This window comes from Pteropus medius, unplaced genomic scaffold (genome assembly GCF_902729225.1).
Source record: "Pteropus medius unplaced genomic scaffold, Ma_sr-lr_union100, whole genome shotgun sequence".
NCBI lineage: Eukaryota > Metazoa > Chordata > Mammalia > Chiroptera > Pteropodidae > Pteropus > Pteropus medius.
The window spans coordinates 6,411,256-6,438,032 of record NW_024340701.1 but is presented as its reverse complement, the minus strand read 5'-3'; the positions used below and the strand labels follow the sequence as shown (position 1 = coordinate 6,438,032).

The 26,777-nt window shown below is 39.1% G+C and overlaps 1 protein-coding gene and 1 pseudogene across 2 annotated transcripts; both read left to right on the top strand.

The window, feature by feature from the left end:
• The first annotated feature begins 23 nt into the window (after positions 1-23).
• Positions 24-25,493, top strand: LOC120620981 (thioredoxin domain-containing protein 12). 2 transcript variants are annotated; one of them, XM_039886166.1, is made up of 7 exons: positions 668-1,134; positions 13,238-13,298; positions 18,992-19,044; positions 19,939-20,012; positions 21,627-21,696; positions 22,309-22,392; positions 24,634-25,493. In XM_039886166.1, the coding sequence occupies exons 1-7, from the start codon at positions 1,038-1,040 to the stop codon at positions 24,711-24,713; spliced, it is 519 nt and encodes a 172-aa protein (XP_039742100.1). In that variant the 5' UTR covers positions 668-1,037; the 3' UTR covers positions 24,714-25,493. The 2 variants fall into 2 exon arrangements, with proteins under 2 accessions (XP_039742091.1, XP_039742100.1); XM_039886157.1 differs by lacking the exons at positions 18,992-19,044; positions 19,939-20,012; positions 21,627-21,696; positions 22,309-22,392; positions 24,634-25,493 and adding an exon at positions 14,875-16,649 and having other exon boundaries at positions 24-1,134.
• Positions 22,735-22,850, top strand: LOC120581318 (uncharacterized; annotated as a pseudogene).
• Positions 25,494-26,777: the final 1,284 nt, after the last annotated feature.

Genomic DNA, 26,777 nt, shown 5'->3' with positions numbered 1-26,777 from the left:
ATATTGTAGGGAGACTAATAAAGGAGGTGTGTATTTTGGTTTGGGCCTGTACTTTGTCAGATGTCTTTCACCAGGCATTAAGTAAGCGCTGTTGGACTCTACCGGAGTGGACTCAATTAGTTTCCACGCAGGAGGAGAGACGGAAAATTTTGACCTGTTATGCATCAGAGAGGAAAAATTGAGGTGAAACACTGGACTCACAGCTTAAAAACAAAAATAGATTTAACCAGAAGAAGCTTTACGCTTTAAATGTCTGCAGTGACTTATGTCCTGGTTCCCTGAAGAAGCTAGGTCAATTTTGCAACAAGAGATACCATATTTGGTTTTCTTGGAGCTTGCATCAGTTGGTTGCATAATTGCATAATTACTGAGTGGAAGAATTGCCGTTGCAAAGAAAAATAAGGTCCAGCGTTTGTCCAGCAGAAAGAGGGATTCTTGCAAATCAGGGAGACCAGGCATCGCAGAACAGGTTCGCCCAGGTCTCTTCGAGACCCGAGCAGGAACCTAAGAATAAAATCTGTTTTTGTCTAGTCAGTTATAATTGCGGCAGAGTAAGTGGGACCCGAGGTCAACGGGCACCCCGCCTACAGTTTGGAGCTGCTGACTTCACGGATCAATAATTTGCATTGTGGATATTAAGTGCAGCGGTTCTTGGGGGGCGGGGCTAGCCTGCTGGCGGACGCAACCAGCAACGGTTCTCAGGTCTCCTCCCCAACCCCCACTAGCTTTGCCCACCTTTCTTGTCTCTCCACCCTCCGACTGAACATCCAGAATTGGGGTGAGAGGAAGCAACTTGCGCTCAAGAACAACACCAGTACCCTTCTACGTGATCTGCACCTTTAAACTCACTCGGTCCCAAACCGGACCCCCGGAGGCACCACCCACATCCGTCTAACATCACTTCCTTAAAGGCTAGAAAAAAAAATCTGGGAACGCGAGGTGTAGGGTTGAGCCGCACTTGGAGAACAGCGCGGACTATCTGCTAGGACTCCGGCCCTGCGTCTGCTAAGCCCAGTGGCCCCCGCGCACTTACCGCCATGGAGCCGCGGCCTCGTCTCGGGGCCACCTGTTTGTTGGGCTTCAGTTTCCTGCTCCTGGTCACCTCTTCTGATGGACATACTGGGCTTGGAAAGGGTCAGACCGCATTCTTATCTTAATCTTTACTCATCCTGGGTCCTAGCCCAGTATAACCCTATTGTTTTAACACGTTCCCCCTTCCGTTCTATCTCTTAGGTCACGCCAGATTTCTTTTTATCCTCTTCAACTGCCCCTGGACTCTGAAGATTTCTTGGGGTAGGGAGTAGCGGGTCTAGGGAATGTTTTGATAGGAAAGTTGTACTTGAAGCTTCTCTAAATTCTAGGGTTGGGTAAAGAATGGCTCTTAAATTAGGAAAAACATGTTTAAGAGGCTAGCATACTGCTTAGCATTTGGTAGGTCCTTAGGAACAGTATTCACCTTTCCTGCTAAGAGAAATAGGGCCTTTGGAGACCTGCATTTGCAGAATCGGACCCCCCCCACACACACACACACCTTACCTCTTCCCTGAATGGCTAGGTTACTGCCTCCTCCTCGCCCTGGGGGGAGCAGCACCTGCACTTCAGGAAGGAGTGACTGGTGTGTAAGGAAAGTCTAGATGAGAGTAGGTCTGATGTTAGTGGGGGTCACCAACAATTTTCCTTCCTGTAGTTCAGTCAGTGTATCTGAAGAAACTGGTTTTTTTTGTTTGTTTGTTTGTTTTTTGAGGACTGAGTGGACAGTGGTTAGGAATAGAGGATAGGAGATGTGACTCTCACCCCCCACCATCCCATTACCTACATCTTCATTCGAACTCAGGGTTTATGTAGTAGCGTGGATTTCTTTCCCCTCCATTTGTGTGTGTATGTGTGTGCATGTACACACGCACTGACCTTACTGTATGGAATGACTGCTGCAATCCTGCTGTTTTAAATTCTGTTTTCTCTTATCCTCCCTATTTGTATATTTATTGGCGGGTGATGAGATTGGGCGGACATTCAGTGTGCCTGAATACAGTCACTCCTTCATTCAGTAAATAATTTTTGACCACCTATCATATTCCGGGCACTAGGGATATAGAGGTGAAGAGGAGAGACAAGGTTCCTCACGAGTTTCTATTCAAGTCAGAGAGACAGAGAGTAGATACATGAACAATTAATAAGACAATGTCAGCTAGGGATAAATGCTAGAAAGAAAATGAAAATGGGATGGAGCAGAAAGGCAGGAAAGGATAAGGAAGCTGTCATTACTTGAGCTAGGAAGGTCAGGAAATGCTTCTCTGAGGTGATATGTGGGTTTCCATCTCAGTGATAAAACTGCATGGTGAATTTTACTGGGCCAGAATTTTTAAATATTGACAGATTAAAAACAAATTACTGTATATTTAACATATAATTGTAAATACCAAATAAGACAGAAGAGTATAGTGTTAGGAGAGTGGGTTTAGATCTGAGTTTTAAGTTATTCTGCCACTAACCAGCTAAGAGGCCTAGGGCAAGTTGCTTAACTTCTCAAAGCTTAGTGCCTCATCTACAAAAATGGGCATAGTAACTACCTCAGACATCAACAAATAGTTTACTCTGTTATAGTTACTGTGTAGGTGTAGGCAGTCCCTTGGAGTCATGTATTCAGTATCTTTATTCTTTGTTAGACATTAAGCTCTATGTGGTTATTCTTATTACCGTTGCTGCATAATAAACCACCCCAAAAGTTGGTGGCATAAACAAAATTATTTTATAATGCGCATGGTTCCGTGGGTCAGGAATTCAAAGAAGGCACAGTGGGAAAGTTGTATTACTGCTTCCATGATGTTTGGGGCTTCAGCTGAACTGGTTATTTCTCCATGTGGTCTGTCTTCATGGGCTAGTACGGGCTTCCTCACAAAAAGAGCTGGATTCCAAGAGTGAGTGCACTAAAAAGACATGGTGGAAATGCATAGCATTTTTATCATCTAGCATTACAAGTCACATAGCACCACTTCCTCCAAACTCTGTGTGGGCATGTTCAAGGAGAAAGGACATTAACTGCTGCCCTGCTGCTCCCAATGCAAGAATGTTGTGTCACTTTGTAAGAAGAGCCTGTGGAATGGGAGGTATTATTGCAACCATCTTTGAGAAGTATAGTCTGCCCCAGGAAGCCAGGACCATTGTTGTCTTATTCATGCTTATTTGTTGAAAGAAGAATGGTACACATGATCATTGTGATCCCTGCCATTTTTTAGCTTATAGTCTGAAGACTGTAAGACAAGTAAGCAGACAATTACATGACACTGTGATATGTACTGTGAGCAGGGAAACCAGGTCACTAGGAGCACGTATAAGGGCAACTTGAGGCAGGTGACTGTGCTGTGATGATTAAATGAAAAAAAAAAAAAGGTACTTAATATTGTGTTACGAATTTAGAAAGTATTAGTTAATGTTTATTATTATGTCCTCCCAAAGAATAATTGTTCCTGAAAGGAATTAATATTTTAAAATTTCATTTTTTATATCTTGTGGGTATGGATTCTTGGGAAATAGATTATAGACCACCCACTGCACCTCCCAAAAAAGTTCTACCTAGAGCAGTGGTCCTTGAAAATCTTGATGAGTAAGATTTCTTTCCAGATGTGTAAGTAGCTTTGGCTTTTTCCAGAAAACGGCCTTGTGGTTTGCAGAGAGGAGAGACTGAATGACTCTCCCATTTTCATTAAGGAGTACAGTTGTGTGGTGTGAGCACTGGATAGGAATCAGGAGGCCTGGATTTTAGTCCTGGTCAGACCATGCAGCCAGCTGTGATCTTCCCTGGAGCCCATTTATTAAGTGAGAGATTAAACTAGAAATTATTCCTAAGAGTTCTTCCAGCTCTAACACATTAGAGTTCTAAAATAATTTTGTTATTCTCCATGTGCTAAAAATTTGGAATATATTACCTATGGGAAGAAGTATAATGACTAACTTTTACTGTACATTTTGTATATTCCAGGCATTGTTCTGTGCATTTTTCACATATTGGCTGGTTTAATCCTCATAATAACCTGAGATAGAGAATAATATTATCATCTCCATTTCACAGATAATGTAAAATAGGGCACAGGAGTCACACAGCTAGTAAGTGGGCTAACTGGGCCACAAATCCCAGAGCCAGTGCTCTTAACCAATAAGTATACCACTCCTGCCTCTGAGTGCAGAAACTCCTTTGAAGACTTTAAAGGAGAAAAGAGAAAGCTGTCAGTGGAGGCGATTCATGTGTTCTCCTGCCTGAAACAGAAATGGATGATTGTCAAGTCTCTGGAATAAAAATTTGGCACTGGCACATGGAATGTTTACCTTCCACACCATGTCTGTCCTATTCACATTCACAACAACCCTATGGAATAGATATTTTTGTTAGCTATATTTTGCATTTGTGAAAACAGTAAGTGGCTAAACTAGGATTCCAACCCAGGTGTTAAATTAAAACTCTTCCTCAAAGTCTGACTGCAGACAGATTTTTTTAACTACTATGTTATTCTACCTCTCAGGTACAGTGTTCCCGTTTTAGAGGCTTGGCTGCTAGCTCTGACACTTGACCTTTCTTTTGTAAGCTGGGAGGAGAGTGGATAATACTTTTCTGATGTCTTTAGTTTACACTCATGACTTACTCTTAGGGCAGCTAGGTAAGTGTTGGGTATGAGAAAAGCATGTTAATTAGAAATCAGGAGACCTAAATTCTGGTTGTGGCTTCCTTTGTAGCCTTGGGTAGGCTCTGCCCTTTTGTAGGCCTTTGTAATATGAGAGGATTGGACTAATTGATCTCTAGGTTTGCGCTGTCCAATATGTAGCACTAGCCACATGTCACTCTTAAATTTTAAATTAATTAAAATTAAATACAATTAAAAATTTAGCTCCTCAGTTATAGTATATTTCAAGTACTCAATAGCCACCTATGGCTTGTGGTTACCATTTTGAGCAGTGCAGATATGGAACATGTCCATTATTGCAGAGAATTCTGTTGAACAGCACTGCCTGCAGAGGGGCTCTCAGTAATAACCTCTTGTGACTCTAAGTTTTGTCAGCTGGCTTCTGAGTAGCCCAGTTGATGGAGAAATTTTATTTTATCTGATATTACTCTAGCTTCCCTGACTTTCTTTTGGCTGATATTTGCCTGGTATATATTTTTCAATCATTTTATTTTTGACTTATAAATCCTTCTGTTTTAGGTGCTCTTGTAAACATGTAGTTTGTTGTTGTTGTTGTTAACCAAAATCCGACCATTTCTGTCTTAACTCTAACTGGCAAGTTTAGTCCACTTATGTTTGTGGTGATTATCGACAGAGCTGGTCTTATTTATTTCATCCGGTTTCCATTGCTACTGTTTTTCCTATGTTTTTTTCTCTTTTTGTGCCCTTCCTTTGAGGGTTGAGTATTTACTTGTCTTATTTTGTTTTATCTCCTTTATTGGTTTGGAAGTTGGCACCTAGTTCTTTTAGTGGTTACTCTCAAAGTTTTACTTGAATACCTAACAAAATCTAACATTAATATCTTAACCTCTCAATGGTAAGAGGGCCCTAGAACATTTTAACTTCAGTCACTTACTCCTTACTTATAGCAGTTGTTGTCCACTATTTTAGTTGTCTTTTTTTTTTTTAACTCTTCAAATTGAGCATTAAGATTTTTATACAGATAGTATTTAGGTTTATCTACATGTTGACCAGTTAATTTGCTCACTGTTCCTTGTATCTAAGCTTCATTCTGGAATCCCTTCCTGAAATGTGCCCTTTATCCTTTTAATTTCTCTGGTTCTTCTCTCTTAGGGGACCATTTCATATTTCCTCTTACTTCTTCAAACCTCCTGTACTTATAACACAATCTTTGTTTTCAGCTGGTGACCATGCTTCTTATTTAACAGAAGACAAAGAATCAGAAGAGGCCTTTCAAAAATTGTCACTATATGCTTACCCACCTTATAGCACCAGTATCCACATATTCTTCCTTTTCTGTCCTGGATAAACTACCTATGCTCCTAGAAAAGGCTAATCCCTTCACTTGAGTGCTAAATTCCATTTTATTTTGTCTACTCAAGATATTTTTTACTCCTTTCTTGTCCAGTATCATCAGATTTTCTATCATTATTATATCATTTCTGTCAGCTTTCAACATCCTCTACTTTCCTCCATATTAAATTAAAACTCTTCCTCAATTCTCAGCTCTCCCTAACAATGGCCCCTTGTATAGCAAAATTCTTTGAAAGAGTTGTATGTACTAGTTCTCTAATTCTTCTCATGGGCTATCTTGATCTTGCTCTAATCATGCTTTCATCCTTACTCCTCTGTTGAAACTGGTCTTGTTATGGTCAGCATTGTTCTCCATTTGCTAATTCCAGTGGTTATTTCTGATTTCACAGAAATATTGGAGTCAGTTGATCCTCCTTCCTTCTTGAAGCATCTTGGAACACTTGGATTCTAGGACTCCATGCACTGCTGGTTTTCTGCTGATCTCACTGGCAGTTCCTTCTCATGGCCTTGGCTGATTCTTTATCAACCCTTACCGCGGAATGTTACAGGGCTCTTGGACTCCCTCTCTATTGGTACTCACTCTCTCAGTGATCTTATTAAGTCTTAGCCTTTAAGTAATATCCATATGCTGATAACTGTCCTTTGAATTCCAGGCTTAGATATTCAGTTGCTTATTTAACATCTCTATTGGATGCCCAGTAAGCATCTCAAAATGAACATATTCAAATCCATACTCTTAATGTTTCTTTCCAAAACTCACTCTACCTGTTCTCTGTTAATGGCAACATCATTCTTCCAGTTGCCCAGGCCAGAAAACTTAGAGTTGTCCTTAACCTCTCTCACCTTATATCTGTAGCAAAATCCTTTTGATTTTGCCTTCAAAATATATCCAGAATTCAAAAGCTGGTCCAAACCACCTTCGTTGTTTGCCTGGATTATTGCAATTACCACTTTACTAGTCTCTTTTGCTTTTGCTTTTCTCTCCTGTATTAGTTTGCTAGGGCTGCAAAGTACCACAAACTGCGTGGCTTAAACAAGAGAAATTTATAGTCTCAAGTTCCAAAGGCTAGAAGTCCGAAATCAAGGTATTGAAAGAATTGGTTCCTTTTGAAGGCTAAGAGAAGGATCTATGCCAAACCTCTCTCCTTGTCGATGGCTGTGTTTTTCCTGTGCACATATCTATTCCCACATTTCCCCTTTTTATATAGAGACCAGTCATGTTGAGTTTGAGCCCATCCTGATGACGTTATTTTCACTCAATTACCTCTGTAAAGACCCTATTACTAAGTAAGGTCACAGTCTGAGATATTGAGAGTCAGGACTCCAATACTTCTTTCTTGGAAGGAGACAGTTCAACCCATAACAACCCCTGTAGTCTGTTTTCTGTACAGAAGCCAGAGCAATCCTGTTAAAACAAATCACATATTATAATAAAAGCCAGAGTCGTTACAGTGGCCTACCAGGCCCTGAATCGTTTGCTCCTTCCCTTGCCTCTTTGTTTTTACCTCCTTCTACTTTGAAGGGCAGCATTGTGTAGTGCTTAAAAACAAGAATTCTGGACCCACCTCTGAAACTCACTAGCTATCTGAACTTGGGAAAGTTACTTAAACTTTATGCCTTAGTATTATAATCTGTAAAATGGGATGAATAAGAGTACATGCCTCTGAGGATATTATGAGGATCAGTATTTTCAAAGTACATAGAGTAGTGCCTGGCATATTAATAGCAAATACTTGTAGGAATTCTCCAGTCCTAAGCTCTTTAATGTATTCATTTATTTAATCCTCATAGCAACCCTATGAGGTAGCTACTATTGTTATCCTCATTAACAGCTGAGGAAACTTGAAGTTAAGTAACTTGGCCAAAGTCACAGAGCTAGTAAGCTGCAGAACTAAGATTCATGCCCAGGCAGTCTAGGTCTAGAGTCCATGCTCATAACCACTACACAATATTGCTCAATAAATATTTATTTATTTATTGAAATAATGAGTGATGTATACCTGATAACAAGAAAATATCTCAATCTAATAATGTGTATTTTACCCTTATTCTTTTATTTTTAAATTAAATTTAATTTAATTTTTTTAAGTTTATTGGGGTAACATTGGTTAATACAATCGTATAATTTTCGGGTGTGCATTATACTTTGACATCTATATATTCTATTGTGTGATTACCACCCAGAGTTCAGTTTCCTTCAGCTACCATATATTTGATCCCCTTTACCCACTTCACCCTCCCTCAACTTCCCTATATTTGACCCCCTTTACCCTGTCTACTTCTTCCCTCCTTCTCCACCCTCTACCCTCTGGTAACCACAAGTCCATTGTCCATGTCCCTGAGTCTCTGTTTGACCTGTTCATTTGTTGCTTTTAGGTTTATATCCCACATATAAGTGATAATCATGTGATTTTCTACTTTTTCAGTCTGGCTTATTTTGCTTAGCATGATTATCTCGAGGTCCATCCAGGTTGTCGCAAATGGCAGTATTTCATCTCTTCTTATGGCTGAGTAATATTCCATTGTATATATGTACCACAGCTTCTTTAGCCAATCATCTATCGTAGGACACTTAGGTTGCTTCCATGTCCTGGCCACTGTGAATAGTGCTGCTATAAACATCGGTGTGCAAATCTCTTTTTGAATATGGGTTTTCAAGTCTTTGGGGTAAATACCCAGTAGAGAAATTGCTGGATCATATTCTTAGTTGTTTGAGGAACCTCCATTCTGTTTTCCATAGTGGCTGTACCAATTTGCAGTCCCACCAGCAGTGAATGAGGGTTCCTTTTTCTCCACATCCTCTCCAACATTTGTTATTACTTGTTCTCTTGATTATAGCTATTCTAACAGGTGCGAGAAGGTATCTCATTGTGGTTTTGATTTGCATTTCTCTAATAATTAGCGATGTTGAGCATCTTTTCATATATTTGTTGGCCATTTGTGTGTCCTCTAGGGAGAAGTTTCTGTTCAGGTCCTCTGCCCATTTTTTGATTGTATTGTTTGTTTTTTTGTTGTTATTGAGTCATATGAGTTCTTTTCATATTTTGGATATTAGGCCCTTATCAGAGGTGTTGCTTGCAAATATATTTTCCCATTCAGATGGTTGTCTCTTTACCTTGTTGATGATTTCTTTTGCTGAGCAGAAGCTATTTTGTCCTTATTCTTAAAAGATAGTTTTGCTAGGCACATAAGTCTCAGTTTAGAGATTTTTTTTTCAGCATTTTGAAGATGATATTCCTCTGTCTTCTGATTTCTAGTTCGTTCCTATAAAAATATTGACCTTTTGTAGGAAATACATCATTTCTCTTTGAAATAACTTTTAAGATCTTAATATTTTTGTTGTTGTACAGTTTCACTACAATTTAAGTGTGTGTGTATTTTGTTTTTGTAATTGCCCCAGGTATTACATATCATACTGCTTATATATGCAGATTTATGGTTTATCTCAGTTCTTGAAAATTCTTAGCCATTATCTTTTTTCTTTTTAAAAAATTCAAATTTATTTTTAAGTAGGTAATGTATTAAATAAATCCATTAAAAGATATGTTTTTCCTCCCACTGTTGTTCCCCAGTCACCTAGTATCCCACCCCAGTAATATAATCTCTTCAAACATATTGTTTCCCTTCATCTTTTCATTCTGAGACACCAATTTTATATATACTGGTCTTTCTTATCTATCCTATATCTCTTGGCCTCTTCATATTTTCTATCTACTTATCTCTCTGTGCTGCATTCTGGATAACTTCTGATCTATCTCTACACCTGTCTCTAATTTCCTGTTTTAACCTATCCACTGAATTATTTTTTAATTAATAGTTTTTTTTTCCAAGCAGTTTAAGGTCTATAGAAAAATTGATTGGAAAATATGAAGTTCCCATGTAAGCCCTCACCTCTCCACCTCCCCTCCACTCCAGTTTCCTCTATTAACATCTTGCATCATTTGTTACAATTGATGAACTAGTGTTGATACATTATTTTTAACTAAAGTCCATGGTTTACATTAGGGTTCACTCTTTGTGCTGTACATTCATTCTATGGGTTTTGATAAATGTATAATAACATATGTATTAGTTTGCTAGGGCTGCCATAACAAATGCCACAAACTTGGTTAAACAACAAATTTATTTTCTCACAATTTTGGAGGCTAGATGTTCAAGCAAGATCAAGTGTTTGGCAGAGTTGGTTTCTTCTTGTAGATGGGTATCTTCTTTCTATATCTTCACATGGTCTTCCCTCTATATGTGTGTGTTCTAATCTGTTTTTCTAAAACATACTGGATTAAGTCCCACCCTAATGACCTCATTTGAACTTAATTACCCCTTTAAAGACCCTGTCTCCAAATACAGTCACATTCTGAGGTGCAGCGGGTTGAGACTTCAACGTACTGAATTTGATGGGGGAAACACAATTTAGCCCATAACAAGCAATATATATTGGCCATTACGGAATCACATAGAATAGTTCTTTGCCCTACCTATTCACCTCTCCCTCCCCATGAACCTCTGGCAACCATTGATCCTTTTACTATTTCCATAGTTTTGCCTTGTCCAGAATGTGTCATAGTTGAAATTATGCATTATGTAGCCTTTTCATATTGGCATCTTTCACTTAGCAATATGCAGTTAAGTTTTCTCGTCTTTTGTGGCTGAATAACTCATTTCTTTTTATCCATAAATATCCATTGATCTTATATGTCAACAACTATGTTTTTAATTTCTAAAATTTCTGTTTTGTGCTTTTATAGATTTGCCTGTTTATGTGTTGTTGCTTGCCCATTTTTGTGATCCCATGTGTTATTTCTTTAAATGTTCATTCGTAGTTATTTTTGTATTTTGTGGCTGATAATTCTAATCTTTGAAGATCTCGGGTCTAAATCTATTTGTTGCTTCTGCTGAGTATTACTTGTAGTAATTTGTTCTTTTACATGTTTAGGTATCTATGATTGTGAGCTCGTAATGGTTGTTGATCATTGGCTATCCTGGAAGCCTAAAGTGGTGAATGCTTTTCTCTACAAAGATTTGGCATTTGATTTTTCTGGAAACCAGGGGTTACTATTGATCTGGAATTGCTCAAGTCTCTTTCGACAGTGGAATCACTTAGTCTCTTTTGACAATGGGTTAACATTTTGAAAGTCCATTTTATCTCAGGTTTATCTCCTTCATTTTGCCACATCATAATGGACATTTGCTTTTCAGGTCAGCCTTACCTTTTACTTGTTGGTCACTGATTATCATCTGGTTTTATTTTATTTTATTTTATTTTATTTTATTTTATTTTATTTAGTTATTTTTAATTGAAGAAATTATTTTAATTTTTTTTCCCCTGTCTACCTCATCTGGTTTTAGCTTACTTTGTTTTTGTGTTATTACTGTGAGCCCAGGAAGTACATTTTGAAAGTCTGCTTTATTTAGGATTTTATTGTTTTCTAGGTGGATATCCCTCTAGACTGTCTAATTGGGCATCCTGCCAAAGGAGAAGTCAGTTGCCTGAGTTTAAGTATTGACAGGTAGAATAATGATGATCACATTAGGCACTTTCCAATTCTCCTGAGCATCCCCCCCAATTTCACCCTCACTTAATCATACATTCTTTAGAATTAGACTTTGGGCCCTAGGTAAGTGATACATTTTCTCTTGGCCAGCAGTCCTGGCTATTGGGAATTAAAAGGGATGATGGTTAATTTGGATTCTGCCTCCATGTGCTAATCTGAATGAGCTGTTTATTTCTCAGTTCTTGCTCTGCACTTATTTGAATTTATTTCCAGGAAAGAAAAGCCTGGAAGACAGTATAATAACTGAAAAGTCATAAAATTGAAGTTTAAATCCCAGCTTGGCAATTTACCGGCTATGTGACCTGGTATAGGTTATGTAACTTCTATGAGCCTCAGAAGTCTCAACTGTAAAGAATAACAAAAGCTGCTATTTACTGATCATTTATAATATGCTAAGCACTGTAACAAGTTATATATAAATATTTAATATTCAGGAACAACCTTATGAGACATAGCTATTATTATACATATTTTAATAAGAAAATGGAAGTATAGAAAGGTTAAATAAAAGATTATTATAAACTTGCCAAATTTAAATGATAACACATGGTGTGCCAGGCACATATAAAGTGATCAATAATTAATAGCTAGCATTATTATGATCACTAATATTTTCCAGATAGAAAATTAAGTCATTCATGTGATATGGCCTAAATAAGTTTCATTTACTCTCAATAAACATTTTATGAAGCACTTACTATGGCCATGTGCTAAATGCTAGGGAAACAGGAGGGAATAAGACAGGTATGGTCCCAGCCCTTAGGGAATTCCCTTTAGAGTGTGGGAGACAGACACATCAACATTTACAATACAGCCTGAGAAGTGCTGTTGTGAGGCAAGAATAGGGTGCTTTGGGATTCAGGGAGTTTTTACCAGAAGAAATGCCCTCTAGGTTTTTACTTGAAGAATGAATTGGAGGTGAGGGTGGAAGGAAAGGCAGAAGAAGCAGTGACTATGAAGGCTGTAGGGGAGAAAGTGCATGCTGCATTTAAGAAAAGGAAAGTAACTTTGTGTGTAGGATTTTAGGAAAAGTGCAGAAAGTGAGCCTGGAGAGGTGGGCAGATGCCATATTCTGAAAGACTTTGTAAGTCATGCTACGAGAATTTGACCTTTCTCTTTAGGGCATTGGTAAGCCTCTGAAAGTTTACCAGCAGAGATGTGCTTTTAAAATGTCACTGGCTGAAATGTGGGAAAGATAGTTGTTATTATCTTGATTTATAGATGAAGAAATTGGGACTTGGAGAGCTTACTTCATTCATAAAATTTCCACATTTTGTGTGAATTTAATAGGAAGTGGAGTCACACATCCATGTTTTTCTGACTCTAAAGCTGTATTGCTGTATTGTCTCCGACTAGTAATGATTTGTTTTGCCTTGCTTAATGTTTACTCATTTATTCTTACAGAATTATTTGCATACTCTGTTAATTTACAAATCATTTTACACCTAGTATTAATCGAATCTCATTAAAAACTATGAATAGGCAATATTATCTCCATTTTACAGGTCTGAAAAGTGAGGCTTGAGGTATGGGACTGTCCATGGTCCCACACACCCAGAAAGTGATAGAGCTGGGACTTGAACACCATGCTTTTGGCAGAGGAAAGCCTTTTATATCGTCGAACATGCCACACTTCTTTCTTGGGTCTTTGCCCTTTGTTCCCGTATGAATGTTTATAAGGCTCTTTCCTTCCAGGTTTTGGAGATCACATTCATTGGAGGACACTAGAAGATGGAAAGAGAGAAGCAGCCGCCAGGTACAAGATATGGTTTTAGGTTATTTATGGTGGTAAAACACTTTCCAGACGTCAACTTAGCATTAATTTCAAGTGAAGGTTATGCCAATGTAGAGCAAGAACTGGGTAGTTGCCTGGTAACAACAACAGTAATACTATCTAACATATATTAAGTGCTTACTATGCACAAGACAGTGAATTAACTTATTTAATTTTCACAATAACTCCTTTGATGTGGGTATCATCGTTATCTTCATTTTAGACATGAGAAAACTAAGGCACAGAGCTGTTAAGTAAGTTGTTCAAGATCACACAGCCAGTAAGTTGTGAAGCCAAGATTCAGATGTAGGCATTCTGGCTTCAGAACCTGTACTCAACTAGTAAACCTTACACCCTAACAGTCTCAAGTTAATATTCTCAAATTCAAAGTAGATTTAGTCTATGCACAGACAACTCATACAAAGGAGGAGGAAAAGGCAGACCAGGGGAGAGAAGGCTAAACATTAAGCTCAGTGCTTTATATGCATTAATGTATTTAATCCTCACAGCCTACGAGGTTGGTTCAGCCTGTGAAGAAATAACTTATTTCACAGGCTGAAATTATTTTTTTACAGGAGAAGAAATTGACATACAGAATGGTTAAATAATTTGACAATAGTTTACACAGCTTGGAAGTGGCAGAGCCGAGACTTGAATGTTCTCTACTATACTGTACTGGAGAGATACAAAAACCCAATATATATGCACCTACTTTATACATGCACACACTTGCACAGAAACTCACACTTCTACACCTACCAAGCTATATTGCTTGCTTATGCTAGAACAGACCCTGCGGCTTCATGGCTGAGTCTCACACCTGCAGGAGTAGGGTTGCCAGATCTAGCAAATAAAAATAATGGATGCCCAGTTAAATTTGAATTTCAGGTAAACAATTTTAAATATGCCCCATGCAATATTTGAGACATACTTATATTTAAAAAACCCAACATTTTTTGTTGTTTATCTGAAATTCAAATTTAACTAGGCATCTTGTGTATTATCTGGTAACCTTACCCTGAAGAAAAATTTCTATTAGTTTTTCAAGCTCTAAATCAAACGACTATTCCTAGATAAAATCTCCTGGGAGATTTTTCTGAGCAGTTTGTTTTTCTCCTCTGTACTTAACCTACATCTCTCCATTGTAGTATGTTATTCTGCTTGTAAGGGCCTATCTCTTCCCATTAAGACCTTGATCGCCTTTGGGAGAACATTTTTATTGTCATCTCTGAATCCCCAAACATGGAGATTTTGAATGATTGAGATAGTTATTGAATCAACAAATACTGAGAGTCACTGGGTGTGCGGAATGAAGGGGAACTAGCATTTGCGAATTGTCTTCTATATACTAAATATAGTGGTGATTGTTTTTGCGATATTTAATGCTTATTAAGACCTCATTATAAATAAATGGGCAAAAGTCTTTGGCTGCAGAGAGAGCACATTCTCCTGAGGCCTGTAACATCTGACATAAATAACTGATGTCATTCTGGTCTCCATCTCCTTTTTGAGAGAGCAGGACCTGAGTCTAGTTGGCATAGAACTCTTGTTTCCATAGCAACAAGAGGTCCTTTAAGAGTCGAGGGAAACCGGAAGTGCCGTTTGCTTTCCGCTTTGCGTCAGACGCCGACAACCCGGAAGTTGATGCTCGCGATTGCACATGGCAGCGCCCTGGAAAGATGCCTCTCGTGGTGTTTTGTGGGTTGCCGTACAGCGGCAAGAGTCGACGCGCGGAAGAGCTTCGCGGGGTGTTGGCGGCTGAGGGTCGCGCCGTGTATGTGGTAAATGACGCGGCCGTGCTGGGCGCGGAGGACGCGACAGTGTACGGCGATTCCGCCCGTGAGAAGGCGTTGCGTGGGGCCTTGCGAGCCGCGGTGGAGCGGCGCCTGAGTCGTCACGATGTGGTTATCCTCGACTCACTTAACTATATAAAGGGCTTCCGCTACGAGCTCTACTGCCTGGCGCGGGCGGCACGCACCCCTCTCTGCCTGGTCTACTGCGTACGGCCAGGCGGTCTGAGCCGGGGACCTCGGGTGGCGGACGCGGAGGATAACTGGAGCCGGAACGTCAGTGTCAGTCGGCAGCTGCTCATTGAGGAAGAAGGGAGACCTCTGGCAGCCGGCACCCGTGTCCTCAGGGAAGCGCAAACAGTGGACTCTGTATTAAATGGGAGCGCCGGGGCAGACGTACCTAAGGAACTGGAGCAGGAGGAAACCAGGGCTCCAGATCTTCGAGCTCTCGTGCCTCCGGAATTCGAGAAATCTGCAAAACATGTGTTCAGTGCCTTTTACCCGACCGAACTTCTGGAGGCCCTAACGCTCCGGTTCGAGGCTCCTGACTCTCGGAACCGCTGGGACCGGCCGCTCTTCACCTTGGTAGGCTTAGAGGAGCCATTGCCTCTGGCAGAGATCCGTGCTGCCCTATTTGAGAACCGGGCTCCTCCACCCCACCAGTCTACACAGTCCCAGCCCCTTGCCTCTGGTAGCTTTCTGCACCAGTTGGATCAGGTCACTAGCCAGGTATTGGCGGGACTAATGGAAGCGCAAAAGAGTGCAGTCCCTGGAGACTTGCTTAAGCTTCCCGGCACCACGGAGCACCTTCGGTTTACCCGGGCATTGACCATGGCCGAACTGAGTCGCCTCCGACGCCAGTTTATTTCCTACACCAAAATGCATCCCAACAATGAGAACCTTCCTCAGCTGGCCAACATGTTTCTGCAGTATCTGAGCCAGAGTCTACACTAACTTGAGAGTAAGGAGGAAAGCCATGGTTCCTTATCTAACCTCCCTTGGACTGTATTTCTCTGGAAATAATAATCTTGAATGTCTGCAGAATATAATGAAGTGTGGTACTAGAGCTATTTTGACTGATTTACTTACACTTTCCTGAATGCTCCTGTGCCAGGCCATGAGTTTACAGCATAAATTGAGACTAGAGAGAATAAACTAGCTGTAGGATCTTGGCAGATTTCTCCAGAAGACAGAGGTCAGGTGGACAGCGCTTACCTAGATTGGGTTCTACTTGGAATATCACACACCATTGATTTCCCACATCTGAATTGTTGGAGAGCAGACTGGATGGATGAATTGTTTTAAAACAATTGTGAACAGAAACTGAAGATGGCACACTTCTGCATTTGCATTGGCCCTTCTTTCATACCACAAATAGTTTGTTTTGAATATTGGAGCTAAATTTTTTGCTATTCTCTATCCTGGGGCCTGGGATCACAGATAAATCCACTGGTTTCTGTCCTTAGGAAGCTTTGATTCTAGTGGAAGTGGAAGACATAACCACTAGATCATATAGTCTAATAAAATCTTTTAGAAGAAGAAAGTTGGCTGGAATTTCTTTTACTTAATGTAACTTAGCGTTCTTTATGTAATTAATGTAACATTTTAGATACCATATGTATTACTATTTTGCCTTTGACTGAAATGGTACTTCAGTAGTGCTTAGTGGGAGACTAGATGTTTTGGTCTAACCTAGAGTGATTATAACTTCTACAGTATGCTTCATTTCATATTTCAAGGCAAATGTCATTTTAAGCTTGTCTTTCATTGATTTCATTAAACAAATGGTAGGTACTTACCTTACCAGTGCTCATGGTTTTCAAAGATGAATTAGGTATAGTCTTTGACCTTGAGAAGTTAATAGTTTGGTGAAAAATACAGACAAGTAAACATGATTACAAGGTGTAAGGGTCTGGTGATCAGAGGAAGATCACAGAATGCTTTGGGAGTCCAGAGGAGGAAAGGAGTAGCTTTTGAGAGAAGGTGGTTTTGTGTAGGCTTCACAGAGGGCTTAATATGTAAGTCACTCTAGAACGGGTCAGCAAAAGGCCATATAGTAAATATTTTAGGCTTTGTTGACCATAGAGTCTCTTGCAGCTTATCAGCTTTGCCATTTTTAGCACAAAAGCAGCCATAGACAGTGACTATAAAAACGAGAGCGAATATGTTTTATTAAAACTATGTACACTGAAATGTGAGTTAATATTTCATTTTAACAATCACAAGGCACCAGTCTTTAGATTTGTTTTCAACCATTTAAAAATGTAAAAAAATTTGTATTTCACAGCCCTACAGAAGTAGGCAGTGGGCTGGATTTGGTCTGTCTTGTAATTTGCTGACCTCTGCCCTAGAAGGCAGAATAGAAGTTTGCTTGGAGAAAGGAGGAAGCAAGACATTCTAAACTGCTTTGTAAGTTCAAGGAGCTGTTAAAAGGATGGGCTGCCTTGGTTGTTGATGTATTTCTTGTTCATCAGGCAATCTAGACCACTTTTTTTTCTGATATGTGAGAGGATTCCTGTGCGAAATGGAGGTTTGGATTAGGAAATCTCTTAAATCTTTTTCCAGCCTTCATTCTCTAATTTTAAGTTGATTGTTGATTTAGTTGGGTATAAACCCATAAATTCTGGATTGCCGTTCTAAATTGAAGTAGACCATACTAGTCAGAATATTTGTTTTGGAGTCAGACTTATGAATTAAGTGGCAGAACCTAGATTTTATGTGGCCAAATATTTTATCACTTGAGAGTTTCAGTTTTCTCATTTCTTTTATGAGACCATTAGTAATATCTACCTTAGGATTGTTGTGAGGATTTAAATGAGATAATGCATATGAAAGCACATAGCACAATGTTGTATAAGTGTTTAGCTCTTATGCTATTATTGTAGTTACCTAAATCCCACTTCTCACCTAAGCTTGCCTTGCTTATTTGGTTTGTAAGCTTTTACAAATATTAGAGGCAGAAATCCATCCCCAATTTGTAGGCCTGTGATGAGATAGCTGAGTAATTCATTTGACACGTATTAAATTAATTATATTTAGAATAGTGGCTGGTACATAGTAATTGCTATGTAAGTCTTTGCTATCAATATTATTTTATGTGCCAGTTGTAGAGAATATAAACACAGCTAAGAGTTCCTTCCTTTAGGAAGCTCCAAGTCCAGTGGGGTGAGATGAGTAAATAATGGATACAGTTCAGTGTAGTAAATGCAGTGTTATAAGGGTATGTTGATATGTTGATACAGGGGTGGGATGATGGCTGCTTACCTAGGGCCTTCCTACAAGTTGGCATTTGAGCCTTGAGAGCTGCATGTGGCTAAGACTGGTTCAGGTGGATTGTGTTGCTCATTATTTTAAAAAAGAAGTTGCTTTTTCCTCTCTGATTATAAAAATTACATATAATCGTAGAAAACTTGGACATACAGAAAAAGTATAGAAAAATCCACAATCCCATTATCCAGAGATAACTGCTATTATGTTTTGGTACATTTCCTTTGGTCTCTTCTCTGTACATAATTCCATAATTAAAAGCAAAATATAGATAATAATTTTATGTTCTTAACATTATAGCAATGAAATTTTTTATTAATATTTTTAATGGTTATCTAACCATAACATTTAGAAATACTATAATTTGATGTTTTCTTCTACAATTTCTTCCCAGCTTTAAAGCCCAAATTTGCAGTTTACCGGAATGTCAGAACTTACTAATAATTTTATTATAATAATCTACTGTTATTGAATAGGTTGTCTTAAAATTTTCCCAGTTGAAATCATACTACATGACTGTCTTTGTACATTAATCTTTGTCTTCATAAGTTTGTCATTTCATTGGGATAGATTTCAAGTGGAATTATTAGTTTGTAATTGCTTTGTTTTGTTTTTAAGTGGATTGCCCCTGATGGTGATTATCCATAAGTCCTGGTGTGGAGCTTGCAAAGGTAAGTGCAAATGATAAAACCTCAGATGTGTTCTCAAATATTAACGTAAAAAAATATGAGCAGTGACTTTAGCCCAGCACTGCTGATTGCTTTAAGGAATACCAAAGAAATATATGACATAGATTCTCTGGCTCCAAGAAATTTGCAGTTACATTTGCAAGGGATTGGAGGGTGAAGCAGTTAAAATAAGTAGAATATGGGATTAAGTGCTACAATAGTCACGTGGATAGAAAATGTTAGAGGAAGCTGAATTAGAGCCCGAGGTTATCTTACTTCGTAGCATATATTCTTCCTGCTATACCACGCTGCCACTTCACAGTCAGATTTTTTTCTTTTGTTTGGTATACTACACTACTTTGAGTATGAACTTAGTGTAAATAATTAGTGTAATAATATATATACACATTAGTGGTAGAGTATTGTTACCCTACTCTCTATTACTTCAGTAGAAATTATTGAAATGTGTAGAAAGCAAATAGTAATAATTTTTTCTTTCGTATACCATTATCCATATTTTATAAATGAGGTAAAAGCTTCAGAAAAATGAAATCAGTTACTAAGAGTCACGTAGCTTTGCAAGTAAGTGTCAGAAGTTGGATTAGAATTCAGGTGTCCTGATTTCTGGTTCTAAAGATTAAAAAGAAAGAGGGGGGATGGTTCCATAGAGTAATGGTTAGCACATCTGCTTTATGCAATACACAGAAGGTCCTGGGTTTGAGCTCCAGTGGAGCCATGGCTCATATCCCGGGTGCACCAGGCCCCCTGGGTTCACCAAGCCTGGTTAGTCAGGGAGAAAGTGGGGGAATTAAAAGAAGGGGGGGTGTTCTGTGAATCAACTCAGCAAGTTAGGGTTTGGATATAACATGTTTTCTTCCAAAATCTTTTTACCCCTAGCTTTAAAGCCCAAATTTGCAGAATCTACAGAAATTTCAGAGCTTTCCCATAATTTTGTTATGGTAAATCTTGAGGTAAGACTTCCAGAATTTATTTTTTCTGCTATGAGTTTAAGTCTTTACTCTTTTAGAATTACCATCATTAATGGTATAAAATCTTATTCAACAGAGCTGGCTGCTTGTATAAATTTATTTTTCTCTTGACCTTTATTTATTACTAAGGCTTACATCAGATATGTTTGAAAGCCATCTAGCCTCCACTTGGAGGAGGAAATAGGATAGGAGGGATTGGATAAGATGACTAAATTTTAAGTTCCCTTCATTCTTAGTCTATGATCATGACTTGTTTCTATGTCTTTGTATAGCTGAACTAAAGTATAGTCACGCTTGCAGCCCACAACTCCCTGCAAAATGTTATTCAGTTGAAAACATACTCTGTGTTGGGCTTATATGTACAACCTTCCTGTTTCGTCATTAGATATCCTTTATGTACTTCGCGTAGACCAGAGGTTTTGGAATCTCAAGTCAGAATATCAGATCTTAGAAGGGATTTTTAAGTCATTGGTACTCTTCCCCATTTTACAGAACTTCTTAGTCCTGAAAGGGTAGGTGATTTAGTCAAGATCATAGAGCCTAATAAGTGATAAGAATAGGTACTAGGGCCTATCTGTGCTGCCTTTTAGGCTACGCTCTTCAAATGTGGGATACTTGGATGCTCTATGATGATACTTTTAGTCATAAAAGTCTATAAAATAATGTTTACTTAAAACATAGTACTGGAAATTTTCTGAACACATCAACAGTTAAAGTTGAGGCAGCTAAGGGATTGCTTATATAGCTAGTGGATAGCTGAATGCTGATACACCTTACTCAAGGCAAAGTTACATTAAATGAAGAAATGACCCAATTTAACATCTGAAAAGGAGATTATACCATAAATGACAAAATTACTATTTCTTCCTATGCATGTGAACTCCTTACCACTTTATATGGTAAGTTAGAATCTCCTCTCAAAGGAAACTGTTTTCAGTGAGCATTCCCTAAGTTAGGAGATTTCTTAAAAAGAAAGCTAATTGTGGGGTCATATCTCTTGGGAGGACTACTACAGTGCCACAGTTGTAGCTAAAACATCAGTCTCTAATATTCATGCATTCAAGAAATACTATGTGCAAGTCAGGTATTGGGTATTGGAAATGAACAAAGAATAAAATAGATTAAATTTTCTGCCCCCATTGAAATTATATATGGGGACTTGAATATGGAGAGACAGACGAATAAATAAAATAAAATATATCGGACAGTGGTAAGTGCTATGGCTAAAAATGAAGGGTGGAGTGGATAGTTGCAAAGATGTTTAGAAAAGGTGGCATGTGAGCAAAGATTTGAAGCAGAAAAGGGAGTAAGCCATGCGGATAATGGAGGAAGTACGTGGAGAGGGTAAAAACAAGTGCAAAAGCCTGAGTTAGGAGCATGCCTGGTTTTTTAATGACAGCAACAGCAAGCAGGTGGTTGAAATAGTCTAAAGAAAGGGTAAGACGTGAATTTAGAGAAGGGCCCAGGTAGCAGATCATGTATGGCCTCTTAGGCCACTGCAGGGACTTAGGGTTTTACCCTGAGTGAGAAGGGAAGCCACCAAAAGGTTTTGAGGAGAGAGGAGACATGATCTGACTTAAGGTTTACACTTTATAGGATGAAGAGGAGCCCAAGGATGAAGATTTTAGCCCTGATGGGGGTTATATTCCACGAATCCTTTTCCTGGGTAAGGCAAAAGATCTTAATCTGGGGATTCATGTTGTAGAAGGAGAGAGAAATGAATCAAGACACTGACTTCACCTAGTGAGACTATACTGGGATAGCTGAAAAACAAAAACAAACAACCGGTTTCAAGAGAGTGGGAGAATTCTGAATGCCAGAACTTTAAGTCCGAGGAAAGCTTTTCTAACTGCTTTTGTGAGCAATGCCAAAGTATTGATCATTCATTTGCTCATTCAATTATTTGTGTATCATCCATAAGTCAAGCACTGTGCGAAACACTATAGGGAAAGAGATTAGCCACAATTCCCACCCTTGAAACCATGGGGCAGCTGAGACAATGGAATACTATAACCAGACAAATGTCTTCCTATAAACAATTTTATAAAAGATATTTCATGACTAAAGAAGAGGGCATATGCCAAGGCATGGTAGATTGTGTTTAGAGACTGCAGAGTTCAGTCTGATTGCAACATAAAACACAAGGGAGTAGGATGGTGAGATAATGGGCTGCCAAGATAGGCAAGTCTCATTTTCCAGAAGGCCTAGTATACCATATAGTATTTGAAATACCTCTCTTGTAATTATTGCAACCCCTGTGCCATTTTGTCTACAATAGATCCCAGTGGCAAGGTACGTCCTGAAATTATCAATGAGAATGGAAACCCCAGCTACAAGTATTTCTACATCAGTGCTGAGCAAGGTATGATTATGTAGAGAGAGAAGGGAGGGTTGCTGCTAGATTTAGCTAGGATGAACCACATGCAAGGTCTGTAATGAGAAGCTCAATTCAGCATGTTAGCTGAGCATCTGCATGACTAGCTTTTGGCTATATCCTGTGTAGAATATAAGAGAAAGATAAAACTGAGCTCCTTCCCTAGCTACTTATGATCCGTTTGGGAGCTTACTGACCCACAGGAAACTGAAGAACTAAGGCTCATAGAAATAGTCACTTGCGGATGTGGTTCCATAGTGTAGCGATTAGCACATCTGCTTTACACGCAGAAGGTCCTGGGTTCACACCCCAGTGGAGCCACGGTCTATGGTCTACGGCCATGCCACCCTGAACAAGCCTGATGTCTGATCTCGGAAGCTAAGCAGGGTCAGGCCTCATTAGTACTTGGATGGGAGACCCCCTAGGAAGACCAGGTGCTGTAGGCATAAATAATAATAAATAATAATTTTAAAAAGTCACTTGCCCATAGTCTCACAGTTAATATGTCACAGAGCGAGGATTTCAGTCTAGAACTTAGTTTTTCTTTTTCTACTGGACTAATGCTGTTCTTCTTGTAAGAATTCAAAGGAGGGGCATGCTAACTATTAGCTGATAAAAGCCAAAAAGATTTCATTGATAGTAAACTTTAACTGGACCTAGAAGAATAAGAATTTATCTCTATGGACAGATATGAGGAGGACATTTCAAGCTATAGAAAAAAAAAGAGGGGGGGGGGTGTGCAGCTGGAGGAGGCAACGTGGAGAGTCCTGAAAGGCTTGCTGGAGGAGATGATGACTGGATTGAGTCCTGAAGAATGAGACTAGCTAGCAGAATGTGAAAGGCATGTGCCAGGCAGAGAGAACAGCATAGCACAAACAGGTGAAGGAATGTTGAAATCATAAGTTATTCATGCTTTTTTGTTCTCTAATCCTTGAGCACAATTTAGAGGCAAAGGTTGGAATTCATTCCATGTACTGTCACTGCTTTCCTTCTGAAGTTCCCCCTGTCATCTATAAAGGGGATCGTTTGCTAAGTTACTGTGTATCTCCCATTGCCATGCTGCCAGGTTGTTGATAACTTTAAGTTTTGAGTCCTTGAGATTCTTATTTCTCAGGGAGAGGAAAGAGATCTGGAGAGGTCATCCTCTCCTGCCCATCTGCCTTACCTAAATGCACATTACTGGAGGTTGGTTTTAGAGGGAAATTTTCTACATGGAGAAGGGCGGTGGACTTTAGGTCCCCAACTCTTGACCCTTGAGATTCACCTTCCCTTTAGAATTTCATCCATATTACCACTACCATCTCCATGCTGGCATTATCCTTTAACACATTAGTCCAAATGTGGACACAAGACTTTTGCTTGAATCCCCCATGACTCAGCTGACATGAAACTGGAACATACAAACCTGTTTTTACTAAAAGCTTAGGTAAAACACAAAGGAAAAATAAACTATACTACCTACGTGCCTCTTATGACATAGGCTTGCTTTTTGAGTTTCACAGATTCTGGCTCAACTTAACTCCTGACCTGCCATTGTACAGGGAGTCTGTACCAAAACAGCTGCCCTCCTTGAAGTCTAAATCCGCAAGAGGGATGCCCTGAGACAGGTTCCATCTCCCATCTACCTAAAAGCCTTCCTTCCAGGTTTCTCTTACCTGAGAATTTGGCTTCTTCCACGTATAGTTCACACTAGAAATGACCACTTCAGTGAAAATTATCTTCCCTCTCAGCACGCATGCACACTCAGATATCAGTGTAACCTGTAACCTCTATAAGAAATTAAATAAATTCAGCATTCATCCAAAGAATATAATGGGGATGGTAGGAAGGTATTTTCTATTTCCCTAGTGACAAGTGAACTTGTACAGTCTATGATAGGGGTTCAGCTCAGATCCTGGAGGTTAAGCCAAAATAACTACTTACATTTTTTAGGACTTCTTTTAGGACTACTTACTTTTTTAGGTTTATAAAGCACTTTTGTTATCCATTTTATTTAATGTTATAGTAATCTTATGTGAAGTAAGTCACATTACCTCATTTTATAGATGAGGAAACAAAAGAGGTAAAATGATTTTCCAGGGCTAAAATCCAGAACTGGATCTTGAGTCCAGGTCCTATGCTCCTCTTATAATTCTCCTAAAAAAAAAAAAAAATCTGTATTGGTTGTCAAAAGTCAAATATTAAAGATCTGCTTCATACTACCCCCTGCCCCCAACCTTTATTTCACAGTTGTTCAGGGGATGAAGGAAGCTCAGGAAAGGCTGACGGGTGATGCCTACAGAGAGAAACATCTTGAAGATGAGTTGTAACGTGAATGTATCTCTTCTTTCATCAAAGTTAGTGTTCTGGATGGAAAGCAGGGAGGGAATATTAAGGAATCGCTCAGAACAATTAAATCAGCCAAGAAACTTTGCTCCTCCCTAGATGGAAAGGAGCTTTCTCACTGTGGAAGAGTTCTGCTAGCAGAAGCTGGTCTCCATGTTTGTGGATCCAGCAGAGTGTGCCTGACTTCCTTTTCCTGCCCGGTCTCACATAAATGTCTATTTGTCATTGAATGTAAAGAATGACACCTTTTGACATAAAACTTGAGCCATTTGGAGGTTTATTCCTCATACTTAAGTATGTGAATCTTTCTCCATTTCCTCTCACTTTACTCACCTTGGCAGTGAAAAGAGACAAGGAGCATCTTCTACAATATTAAAATTGCAGAAATCGCTTGTCATTTAAATTTCAAAACAACAAATCCTAAATGTAAAACAGTAATTCTATCCCCATCAAGGAGACCAGCCTGTCTCTTTTTTCTTGGGAATAATCTTGGGCTTCTTTCTGAATCCCTACAATTTCCTTCCTCTTCTTCTGCTTGGGCTTCTGTGTTTGCACGCATGCGTGTACAGGAATGGCTGTGTGCTTGGACTCAGCCCCAGCTGGAAGCATGCTTTCCCTGTTACTGTTGGAGAAAATCAAACCTTCAAGCCCTAGACAGAGCCATTTTTGTCAAATCATCAACTGTATTTTTGTACTGAGATTTACAAAAAAAAATAAAAAGTATTGATTGTTCCATTAAACTTTAATAAAACTTCAAAAGGAAATGTGTTGTGTTGGCTTTTTTATTATTGAAGAATGGGAGGGAAGGATGAAGATCAGGAATAAAACTCACCTTGAGAGCTAATCTAGGATTCTTTCCTGTACCTTCCACATTCAAATGAGCATCAGAGCTCATCTCTTCTACTTTTTAAATAGCTGAATTCCCTCCATCCTCACTATCACTGTTTTAGCACAGGACAGGCTTTTTCTCGTTCCTAGACTATTGTGACAGTCCATCCTTGCTTTCCAAAATGAAAATGTGACAGTGTCACTCCACTGCTTAAAGCCTTTTCTGCCACCTTCAGCATAATATTAGGAAACATTTGGGCCTCAATATGTGCCTGGCACTCTTGTAAGTTCTTTATGTATGTTATCCCATTTTGTTAGCCTTTAGTCCTAACAGCCCTGTGAGAAAGTTACATTATAATCTCCATTTAACAGTAGGAGAATTTGAAGTATATGGTGAAACCAAGATACAAAATAAAGTCAAGATCTTTACCAAGACCGTTAGGAAGCCACCTACTTCTTTGTCATTTGTTCCCATTCATCTTTGCATTTCTTGTGGTGAAACCCAGTTGCTTCAAGTTCTTCTCACAACATGCTCTTTTATGCTTTTGTGTCTTTGCTTGGTTTGCTTCCTCTACTTAAAATTTCTTTTTACTCATTCTTCACATTTCAAAACACCTCTTCCAGAATCTTTCCTGACCTTTCTCATGAGGATAAAATACCCCTCCCCCAATATATCTATCTTGATTCTGCACCACATTCTATCGTAGTTACCCATTTGTACATCTGTGGCTATCACCAGGCAGCCGTGCTTCTCCAAGGGCAGAGGCTATTTCTCTGTTCTGCGTGCCAAGGTCCCAAAAACAATGTACTTTCAAGTGACTTGCCAAGCTCTATAGTAGGTTCTTTTCATTCATTCTCTTTATATTCCATCAGTGGTCCTATGGGATAGATATTGGCCTAATTTTATGGAAGAGGAAACTTTGGAGATGGAATTGGCTTGCCCTCAGTTTCTAGACTAAATACTGGATTCCAACCACACCTATCTTACTTCAAACTCATGCTTTTTTCATTACACATTGCACTACCTCCTTTATGGTGTAACTCAGAACAGGAGTTTTAAATCCAGGGTACATAAAGACTTTACAAGAGACACATGAGTACAGAAACTTCAGTGAATGAATATCCAGATCTTCATTTTCACAAAAGTGATTTCCCGGATTCCTCAAAAATTAAACAATTACCATATGATCCACCAATTCCACTTTTGAGTATGTACCCGA

What these genes read in the sequence shown, in the direction of transcription:
- LOC120620981 (XM_039886157.1), top strand. Translation starts at nt 1,038, where the DNA reads ATGGAGCCGCGGCCTCGTCTCGGGGCCACCTGTTTGTTGGGCTTCAGT. An exon ending in ACATACTGGGCTTGGAAAGG is followed by an intron (nt 1,135 to 13,237) that starts GTCAGACCGCAT and finishes CTTTCCTTCCAG; the next exon opens with GTTTTGGAGATCACATTCAT. An exon ending in AAGAGAGAAGCAGCCGCCAG is followed by an intron (nt 13,299 to 14,874) that starts GTACAAGATATG and finishes TTGTTTCCATAG; the next exon opens with CAACAAGAGGTCCTTTAAGA.